Source organism: Apodemus sylvaticus, chromosome 14 (assembly GCF_947179515.1).
Source record: "Apodemus sylvaticus chromosome 14, mApoSyl1.1, whole genome shotgun sequence".
Taxonomy (NCBI): Eukaryota; Metazoa; Chordata; class Mammalia; order Rodentia; family Muridae; genus Apodemus; species Apodemus sylvaticus.
In genome coordinates, this window is record NC_067485.1 from 52575334 (window position 1) to 52586423 (window position 11090).

At 42.4% G+C, this 11090-nt stretch overlaps 1 protein-coding gene across 6 annotated transcripts in view; it reads right to left on the minus strand.

Moving 5' to 3' along the window:
- The window catches only part of Arid4b (AT-rich interaction domain 4B), a 112882-nt gene extending 101978 nt beyond the window's left edge, over positions 1–10904 (minus strand). For 4 of the 6 annotated variants that reach the window (XR_007973258.1, XM_052157080.1, XM_052157079.1 and 1 more), the window contains exons 1-2: positions 10700–10788; positions 9847–9901 (exon numbers count right to left, since the gene is read on the minus strand). Coding sequence is in view for 5 of the 6 variants with exons in the window: in XM_052157080.1 (XP_052013040.1) it covers positions 9847–9852 (6 nt within the window). In the remaining variant the exon portion in view is untranslated. Of the gene's footprint in view, positions 1–9846; positions 9902–10527; positions 10552–10699; positions 10789–10816 lie in introns of those variants that run through there. The other 2 variants (XM_052157077.1, XM_052157078.1) reach the window with 2 other exon arrangements.
- Between the last annotated feature and the right edge of the window lie 186 nt (positions 10905–11090).

The following is an 11090-nucleotide window of genomic DNA, read 5'->3' on the forward strand; positions in this document are numbered from 1 at the left end:
ATTTGCATGGCACACAACATGCATGCATGTAATATATTCCTATATATAAAAAATTTAATCACTTTATTAAATATTCCAATAAAATCTAAGATTTATTTTAATAAAATTTAACTTGTAAAAAAAAAAACATATTTTGGGGATTCTAAGAGTAAACATGGGCTGGAGAAAAGATCCATTTCTCTTGCAAAAAGACTGCAATTCAGTTCCCAGAACCTATTATCAGGCCATGTCAGGAAGCTCACAACAATCACCTGTTAACTCTAGCTCCAAGAGATCCAACAATATCTTCTGGCACAACAATATCTTTGCAGGCACCCTACACACACACACACACACACACACACACACACATAAACATTAAGCTATGTATGTATGGGATAAGAATATTTTGTGACTGGTAGCGATCTGAACAAAATACTACTAGAATATGAGTACTGACACTGGGTTGTCTGCATCTTTAGTGGTAAAAGAAGAATGCATTCTTCTGAAAAAAGATCAATGAACAGACACAGCTATGCCTAGCTGTCCTATAGGTTCCAGCATGAACCTCGTGAAAGCTATGGCTACTCTCCTCTGGAAAATACATGGCAATATTAAATTCTGTGCAACTCTGAGGAAAGGAGAGGTTTACAGACCCCTAAAAGCCCACTCATGCTTGCACTTTCTAAGAACAAGCAAACGCCATGATTACAGACTGCTAGGACTCTGCCCAGAGTTGAGTGTGAGAAAAAACAGCGGTACTTTCTTTTCTTTGAGGTTAAGACATAATCTTACCAAAGCCCAAGCTAACTTTAGCTCAAACTCACAGTCACTGTCTTCCACCACACATGCGACAAGTATTACTGTGTACACTTCCCCTTTGATCTCTCATTACACCTTTTGCTTCTATAACCTATTAGAAAGCATAATTCTCAGCACAGCAAACTAAGCTCATGAAATAAGTAGTCTTGGTCTACACAAACCAGCCTTTTCTTATTTTCATTTTATTTATCTGGTTTTTATATTCTAGTAAACTGTTTATTAGCTTACATAAACTTCACCCTACTTTCCCCAAATCTGAATGCTATCTCCAATATAGTAATGAAAATGAAATAAAAATAGTTAAGAAATCGAATTTCTTAAAAGCATACAATTTTCATAGGAAATAGTATATCATTTCCACTTAAAAGAGAAAAAGGTCATTTTCACTTGAAACTAATTTAATAACTATTTAAGTAAAATATGATTACTAACATCAAGCAGACTATATATACTGCTTAATCATTTAAGAGGTAACATATTCTCTCATTTTGATGTAACTCATTTATATTAAGGTTTTTCAATCATCAAGGAACAAAAGCTAACTCAAGTTTATGCTTTGTGCAATCTCTACCAGGTTTAAAGGAGACTAACCCGAAAAGTACTGACCTATTTTCATTAATATTTTCCTTTGCCTCATTCAAGGTACACGATGAAACTAATACTTTGCACTTAGGCAATAAAAATTTCAAATAAATTATAACAGTACTCTGCACTTTACCAAAATCTACACCTTCCACATTCTACAATCATTTACCTATTAACCATTAAAGAATGAAAGATGGAAGTGGTGGCACACTCCTTCACCTTCATTCCAGTACTTGTGAGGCAGACAGGTAGCTCTATGAGTTAAGGTCAGCCTGGTCTACATAACATCTTCCAGGCCAGCCAGAGTTACACAATGACTGTACCCACAACCAAGAAAAAAAAAAAGAACAACAAAAATGAATGAATAAATGTGATAATTTCCACACTGTTCAGTGTAGATGCCATCTTTCACAGAACACTAGAATCCTATACTTCTAATGGATGTACAACTGGCTAGAGAGTCACTATTCTGTTCTGTGATATCAGAAAGAAGACAGCTAAGTGTCCTCTTCAGGAATTTGCTGTCACCAGGTGAAGAAGCACAAAGCTGTAATCCCAGCACTTAGGAGGTAGAACAGCAAGGAAATCATAACTCAAGGTCATTCTTAGCCACATACATACCTATTCTTTGACCAGTCTAGGTTAAATGAGGTCCTGTCTTTAAAAACTACTGCTTTCTACTATAGAGCTAGGTCACTACTATAAAAATGGGTATGTCAATCAAAGTTGGGAACATGCCACTAGACCTGACTAGATGAAAGGCCACCAGCTAACCAACACTAGGGAGGTAGAGGCAGGAGGATCTCCTGTGAATTCGAGGCCAGCATGGGCTATAGAGCAAGTTCCAGGACAACCAGGGCTACACAGAGAAACCCTGACTTGAAACCCCACCTCCTTATCCCCCCAAAAAAGGTTGTCACCATAAAAAAAAAAGCAGTAAAGATGGCATCTGAAAGCATATCTAGAGCCATGTTAGTATGTTTACATTTGATCGTTATCCTCACAAAGTAACAGTTGCAATGAGCAAGAAAATCCCCTCCCCCCCCACCCGAGAGCTGGAGATGGGGTTCGAACAGTGGTTAAGACTTGATGCTCTTGCAGAAAAGAGCTAGGTACAGTTTCCAGCACCTACACTGCAAATCACAACCACTTGTGACTCCAAACTCTAACAACCTCTTTGGGCCTCTGCAGGCACTACATACATGTGGTACATACATACAAGTAAACACACACACACACACACACAATTTTTTGTTTGTTTTTGAGTCAGGGTTTCTCTGTTACCATCTGGCAATCCTGGATCTCATTTCGGCTCCTCAAGATCCCAGAGTTCCTACTGCCTCTTGCCTCAGGCATACAAATAAATTAAAAAATTTTTAAAGACAAAAAACTGGGGTCACAGTGAAATACCAACTTTAATCTCAGCACTTGGGGGGTAATCAGGTAAACTCTGTGAGTTCAAAGCCAGCCAGGTCTACACAGTAAGTTCTACACCAGCCAAGGCTATATATAGTAAAACCTTGTTTCAAAAATAAATAAATTAATAAAAATGAAAGGAAGGAAAGAAAAAATGCTCAAAGAACATGTGTTTAACTACAATCTCCTCATGTATAAAATGTACTCCATGGGTGTCTCGTTGAACCAAACTTGTCAACTAGGATGTTTTCAAAGACGCTGGTCTTTAAGTGCAAGACTGACTAAAAGTTAGGACCAAGTTCCGAGAGAGTGTTAAGCTGAGCAAGAACAAGTGGTTCTTTCCAAAGCTTCAATTTTTATTAAAAATAGGTCAATATTTGCACAATACCAAAAGCACTTGGTAAAGTGCTTGCCTATCATTGCGAAGCCCACAGTTCAAACCCCAGTACTTACTAGTTAACACAACACAGCTGGGTGAGGCGGCACACAGAATGGCAATGCCAGCACGGGGAGGTAGGATGATCAGAAGGTCCAGACCAGCTTCAGCTATATAGCAAGCTAAAGGCCAACCTGAGTTACATGACCCAACCTCAAAAATAAATACTAGTAATAATAATAACAGCAGCAACTGTGGTAGAACAATGATCCCCTGTAGCTGCCTGTTATACTATCAACATACCGAGATGCTCAGAGGTGAGTGAGAGGGAAAATAGCAATTAAATGTGCCATAAAAAATCAGCACAAATTAAAGCTTTTAACTCTATACTCATACTCATCAAGTATGGTGTGTCCATACTTTGTTTCAAGCCACATTTCACAGAGCAACATGAGACTTTTTGCCAGCACAAAATATAAATTTTGAAAATACTAAGCAGTCACCATCATCTTAAAGGACCATGGTCCTTTAATAAAATACTTTCATCCTTGATGGCTCCCACCCTCCCCCTCTCCTACCTTTTTCCACAGCAGTTAGCGACCCTTTAAAAACTCCACTGCTCTGCAGGGGTAGTGCACCACTTCTCTATAAGACCTGCAATGCTCCCTACTTCCCAGGTTGGAGGAGGGTCAGTTCTGTTCTGCCTGAAGCTACATCCCTTTCCGCTATCTGTTCCCACAGTCTTCCTCCCATGTTTCATACCAGCTACCCTGGCCTCTAGAACTTTGAGGTCTAGCCAGCTACACAGCAATTTAAGTGAGTGTTCAGTTCCTGCCTAATTTCTTCTCAATAATATCAACTCTTAGACCCCATCCCAGTCCATAAATTCTTCCCCCTTCTCAGTCCAGCCCTTTCCTTATTTCCATGTGATCTATCCCTTACAGTAAGTAGGTAACACATTTACTCCTTTTTGCTAATACACACACCTTAACATTTGGGATCCATAGATCCAGAAATTTCTACCTGTTTGATTCACTGATACATCCTAAAACAGCTAAAATAGAAACCAACATGCAATAAATTTAGTAAATTTTGAGTATATTTTTAAGTGTCCAGGACTTTGATAACCACTTATCATAACATAAAGATCTGAAGGGAAATATCCAGCACTCTATAGGTTATCAAAAGCCACACTCCCTGAAACTGAAAATGTCCACTCCTAAGAGTCAATAGACTGAGAAATAAATGTTTACCTGGGCTCTCTTTTCTGTTTTTTTTTTTTTATTTTTGAGACAGGGTTTCTCTGTGTAGCCCTGGCTGTCCTGGAACTCACTCTGTAGACCAGGCTGGCCTCGAACTCAGAAATCCACCTGCCTCTGCCTCCCTCAAGTGCTGGGATTAAAGGCGTGTGCCACCACTGCCAGGCGTACCTGGGCTATCTTAATGCCTCAACAGGTAAAAGCACTTGTTACTGTGAATCTGATCCCTGGAGTCCTACATGGTGGAAAGAACAGACTCCCACAGGTTGTCTCCTGACTTCCAACATGCAAACTTTAATGTGCATGCCCACACACACACACACACACACAAATAAATTTAAAATCAATAAAAATTAACACATATATATTTAAGTTCAAATAAAGACATGATTAGCCAGGCGGTGGTGGCACACGCCTGTAATCCCAGCACTTGGGAGGCAAAGGCAGGCGGATTTCTTAGTTCCAGGCCAGCCTAGTCTACAGAGCGAGTTCCAGGACAGCCAGGGATACACAGAGAAACCATGTCTCGAAAAAAACCAAAGGGGAAAAAAAAAGACATGATTAGTCACATCTGAGGATATGCATCATGGAACACATGTGTATGTATGCATACACAAAATACATGTTACAAATTTTTAAATAACTATTTTAAAGGGTAAAAGGTAAATTTATACTTTGTGAATTGTATCTTTTCAAAATTAAAAAAAAAGCAAAATAACTGATAGATTGTTGAACTCAATATTCTTACTCACTGTAAGGGCAGGCTAGGAGCTGGGAATACCTTCTTGGTTACACTCAATCTGAGAAGCTCCACATATTGACCACACAAAACAAAGAGTGTTAAGTGGAGGGCAAGTGTCTCAGGAGCGATTCATGTTAACATCAGCAAGGACATCCACTTCACATCCAACAGTTCCAATCCAATCACGTCCATCCAAAACTAAGACTCCTCCATCATCCTCTCCCGCAGTACCAGCCAACAGCTGTGTGACTGCTCTGCCCACTTCCACTCTTACTCCACCATCTCTTCTCCTTCCATAACTACTGTTCCGATCTGAAAAATGAGTAACTATCACTTCACTCTTTTTTATTTAAGACCCTTAGAAGACCTTTTAGCTGCATTAGACCAATTCCTTTACTTTTAACAAAATACCTAAGAATGGCTGACTTATAAAGTTACAAAACTTTTAAAAAAATGTGTGTGTGTGTATGTGTGTGTGTGTGTGTGTGTGTGTGTGTGTGTGTGTATGTGTATAAAACTGCAAACTTTTAATAGTATTGTAGACTGGGAAGTCCCATGTATTCAGCCATGTGTGAAGGCCAAGTGAGATGGAAAAATAAAAGCACCAAGGCTAGTGTTCTTACTTTTATTCCTAGAACCCACATAGTGGAAAAAGGAGGGAACCAGCTACACCAAGTTGTCTTCTGACCTGCAGTGTTCACATTGGCACATAAGTGCATACAAACACACTAATTTTCTGCAAATTAATTTTTAAAGTTTCACATAGCCCGCACATGTGTACCTGTTCATGTGCACATATGTATGGGTGCACATGTACTCAGGCCAAAGGTTGTTGTCAGAAGCCTTCTATCTCTCTACATTTAAAACAAAAACAAAAACAAAAAAATATTTATTTACTTTGTGTGTAGTTGGGAGAGGAAAATGAATATGTAGAAGTCGGCAGGGTCTGAGACCAGACTCAGGCTGTCAGGCTTGGCAGCACGTAAGTGCCTTTGCCTTCTGTGCCATCTTGCCAGCTTCTCTCCACCCTTTATTTTTAAATTGGTTCTTTTTTGAACCTTGAATACACCAATATGATTTGACTGGATTGGCAAACCAACAACCCCAGGTATTTCCCTCCCTCTCTAGTACTGGGATTACAGATGAACACCACCACATTAATATTTTTTCCTTAGGTACTAGAATCCAATTCAGATCCCTCAGGCTTGCGCAAGCATTTTATGAACTGAACCTTGTCTCCAGGCCTCTCACATAGTATTGAAGAATATTTCAGACTAGAATTATTACTCTGTGGTAATGTCCTTGCTTACACGTTTGAAACCCTGGTTTCAATCTCATTAGCTCAAAGGAAGGGGGATTCACTACATCCTCATCTACCACTGCTCTTCTAGTCTCACCCTAACACATCATACTTTTTTAAAATTTTGAGGTAAGACTCTTATTACTCAGGTCAGCCTTGAGCAGACTCTATAACCTAGGCAGCACTGAATTTGCCATTTTCCTGCCAAAGGCTACAAAGTAGGTGAGATGACAGACCTGGTAATGCACCCAGCAAACCTTAGTTTCGAGCTGCACCACCCATGTTGTTGTTGTTCCTTTCCATCTAGTGTCTGTTTCCTTGAATCTGAAATACTTTTCCCTTTCTTTGGCTGGCAAAATCTTTAACATTCAGTAGGTAGCAACTGAATCAGAAAACTTTACATGGCTCCTCCACTCAGCTGTCCTGTCACAGCCCATCCTGTGATGATCATGTAGTGGAACAAATACTCTAGAAAGTGCTTTAGTTTTCTGTGTATTCTACTACATTGAGAGCAACTCAAATTGCTGATGCTACTCTATCACACTGGCTGGCACACTAAAATAGTTCTTAAACAATTTATTTAAAAGAAGAAAAAAAAAAAAAGCCAAGGCAGAAAAGGAAGCAAAGAAAGGGAAAAGAGGAAGAGAAAGAGTATCCATGCATACCCAGAACTAAAAAGGGGGCCCTTACAACCAATCAGTGTGTTTACATCGTCCAGGCCAGTACTCACCGAGAGACAACAGTACACATGAAAAGGCCCAGACTCTTTAGTACAGCACCTAAATCACTCATTCCTTAAACATTATAATGTCTAAACCACCTGGCCAATTCACTCCAGTACTTTCTGCAATAAAGTGAGAATGTTTATAACATGCACAATATAAAAAGCAGAAACAGATTTGGTTAAGAAAGAAAAACAGGATTCAATCTGATATAGTTAACTGTTTATAAACTTCCATAGCCTATCTCCTAATGTATCACCATTGATACTAAAGCATCCTACCAACCAAAGTATGAAAAACATGAGGATTATTGAGATGGTCAGCAGGTAAAGGCCCTTACTATATATAGGGTCTTATGGCCTGAGTCCAATCCAGAGGAACCATTTGGTGGGAAGAGACTTCCATAAGTTGTCCTCTGACCTCATTCAAGTATGTACACACATACAAATAAATAAATGTTAATATTTTGTCAAAAAAGAAAAAACAAACAAACCTGACACTAGCAACCTCTACCTAAAAGCAGTGTCCATAGCAACAGTAGCACCAATCCTAAAGCAGACTGCTTTTATGTGACAACATTATGCTTTTATGTTACAGACTTCAAAATCTCCATACAGACACACCAGTCATGACCATGTCTTGTATAAACTGGTTTTTGAAGGTTGTACAATAGGGAAACTGCTTTTCTACATATAGACTTTGCTACAATTAATGACTTTAAGACAAAAGCATATCATTATCTAGTGGTTAAGACAATTCAAACTTACTTGCTTCAAAGTAGAATTTGTTTGGTAAGATTCAACAGACAGCATAAAATCACTCTGAGGCTCAAATGTCATTCACATGGCACGTGTATATAAGCTACATAAAACTGTTTTTCATACCCAACATTGGGGTTGATACACTCAACACCAAACAGCTCTCCTTCATTTTATTTTGCTTCTTTGACAGTCTCACTATATAGCCTAGTCTGGCCTCAAACCCACTAAGCTCTGTAGCCTCTACCTCCTGAGTGCCTGGCTAGCAGTTAAAGGTGTGCGCCATTACACCTAGTAGAAACCTTTTTTTAAAGATTATGTTTAGAATTTTTACTTATCTGTGTGTGTAACTATGTGAATTAATGCTGCAGGGAAGTAAAGGTGAGAGAGAGGAGTTAGATCCCTTGAAGCTGGAGTTGTAAGTGCTGCGAAAGCAACTCCTAGCTACAAAAAGCAGTAGGCTCTTACCCACTGTGCTACCTCTCCAGCCCTCGAGAGCAGTATTTAGTACTAGAGATTAGCAGTAATAGTTAGATTCCATAACACTTCCTAAGCCAAAATTAGAACGTTTCTTTATAAAGTTGAAAGTTTAACAACTTTTTAAAACATTACTAGTAAAAAGTACCTTTATATTAAAGGCAGTAACAGACATCAAAAAATTGGCATTTGTTTAAAACCATGAAACTTTTAAGGCTAAAGTTTCCAGCATACTTTCTTTTCATTGTTATTTTGATTGCTTGTTGGAGACAAGAGTTTCCTGTAGACTTGGCTGCCCTCCAACTCAATCTGTAGGCCAGGCTAGCCTCTAACTCACTGTATAACCCAGGCTGTCCCTAAACAGCCATGCACCCTCACACCTGACTTACCTACCCACCTACCTTCCTACTTTCCTTCCTTCGTCTTTTTCTCTTTAAAGAGAAAAGTTTTTTACACAGGAAATGAAAATTAAGAAAAACAAAAACACATCGACATCTTCAACTTAGTAGATCTCTTTCAGACAAACATTTACTGAGAACCTAAGAGGTGCCTGACATCACAATAGGAACTAACAGATCACGACATTTATTCCAAATATTTATTCAGCCTCCAAATGCATTATGCAGTATACATGTATCAGTCAACTTAAAATTTTTCTCCAGTAATACCTGACAACAAGACAGATACATGCTTTTCCCAGAAATTTCACTTTTTCCTAACACACTCACTTTTCAATGTTTCACACAGGTTGTATATCTGTGACAAACAAAAAAACTAAAATATCTATGATTTATTCCACCAATACACAGACTACTTCCTAGACACATTTCTTAGAAGCTATTCTGTGGTCAACAAGTTTACTTCAGTACAACCTGACCATTACACACAACATGTCTTAAAAGAGTCAACTCCAAGATCCAGTACATCAACATTGAGAAAAATGATCCATACAATCCTAAGTCCCTAGAAATACAAGACACAACAGGCCAAATCAGCTCTCTAAAGGTAAAGAGCACCAAACTGCTTTAAACATCTTCAATATTTTGCTTTCTTCTTAAAATTCACAGTCCTGGTCACATAATCAAATGAAATTTTCTTTCATCATTGTAACAGAGAGAACCACTACTGTTTCGAAATTCAGGTTTCTAGACCAGCTTTCTGTTTTACGATTTAAAACTCTTCTACAGTTGTTCCTTCCGTTCCATTCAAAAGGCGCTGTTCTATTTGGGAAATCTCACAGCTTTGGTATCTCCTAACTGACTCCACAACTTCGCGACACAGCCTGTGGATGTTCGCTCCAGCTGACCCTGTCTCCAGGGAAAGCACCACACCGAGCCACTCGTAGGCCTGCCACAGCCCCTACACTTCCTGAATTCGAAAGCCACTCAAGCTGGCTAAGTGACGCCTTACCTTCATGGTGACTCTGGGGCCGCGATCCCCACGGCGACACCAGCTTCACCTGCACCTGGAGGAGAAACAAAGACACCGGGTCAGCACCACCGGCACCACCAACCCGGGTCGCAGGGGCGGGGACCGCACCGAGTGGGGCCAAGGAGCCCCGAGCAGGCACGCGCCACCCCAGCGCCCCTACCGCCCCCACCGCCCGCCGCCCCATTGTCGCGACTCCACGGACTTTTCCCCGTCCTCCACGATGACGCCATTTCTGCCAGAAGAAAACTCACAAGCCCAGGGTCCGGCGCGGCCTGAAGCACGGCTGCAACCGTCCAAGCCTACGGAACTGCGATGCCCGGAGCCCCGGGACTGAGCCCCGGGACTGAGCCCTCTGAACTAGCGGGCCCTCGGGCTGCCGAGGCTCGACCCCACAGCGCCCGCCTGCGTCCCGCCCGAGACAAGGCCCACAAGTGGGAGCCCGGACCGGGCACCGAGGACACCCAGCTCCCAGCACGGCGGGCCGAGGCCGCCAGGCCCACAGTGCAGCCCGGGAAGGGCGGCTCCAGCTCACCGCCGCCGGGGGCGGGGGTCCCGGGAGGCCGAGGCCCCGCTGCGAGCGCAGACTCAGCCCCGTTGCCATCTGCCCGATGCGCTGCGCGGCCCGGCCCGGAGCTTCCCGATAGAAAAGAATGTCCCTACCTCGGGCACAGACGAGGTCTGAGCCCTGCGGCCAGAGCCCCTGATCCTCCTCCCCCCACCCCCAACACCAGCAGGCCTGGGGGAGAGAGAGAGGGAGAGAAGGAGCTGCGGGTCCGCCGGCGGCCGGGACTCCGGATCCGACTCCTCCTCCTCCCGTGGTGGCGACTGGTACCTTTGTTTGGCCGCCGCTTCGGCTCCCTCGCGGGGGGAGGGGGGCGACAAAAAACCCCTCTCGGACGGAGGTCCGGGCCCTGGTCTTACAGCCCTCCCGAGGAACACGGCGGCCGACCTTCTGCGGCTCCCTCCGGGCAGAAGTCCAGGCGGTGGCCGTCGCGGCGGCAAGCTGCGGCTCGAGACTCTCCCTCCGCTCCAGCGCCCGAGCTCCTCACTCCGGACTCGACTGACGGGCAAACATCGCTTTCCCCCACCACTCTGGCCCCCCTGCCCTTCTCCCCTCCCCTCGGTTCTTTTCCCCTCCCCTACCTCTTTCCCGGATGCCTCTTAGACGACCTAGGATTGGGTAGGATTCTTTGGAGCCCGCCTCTTGCAAGTGTCTATTGGTT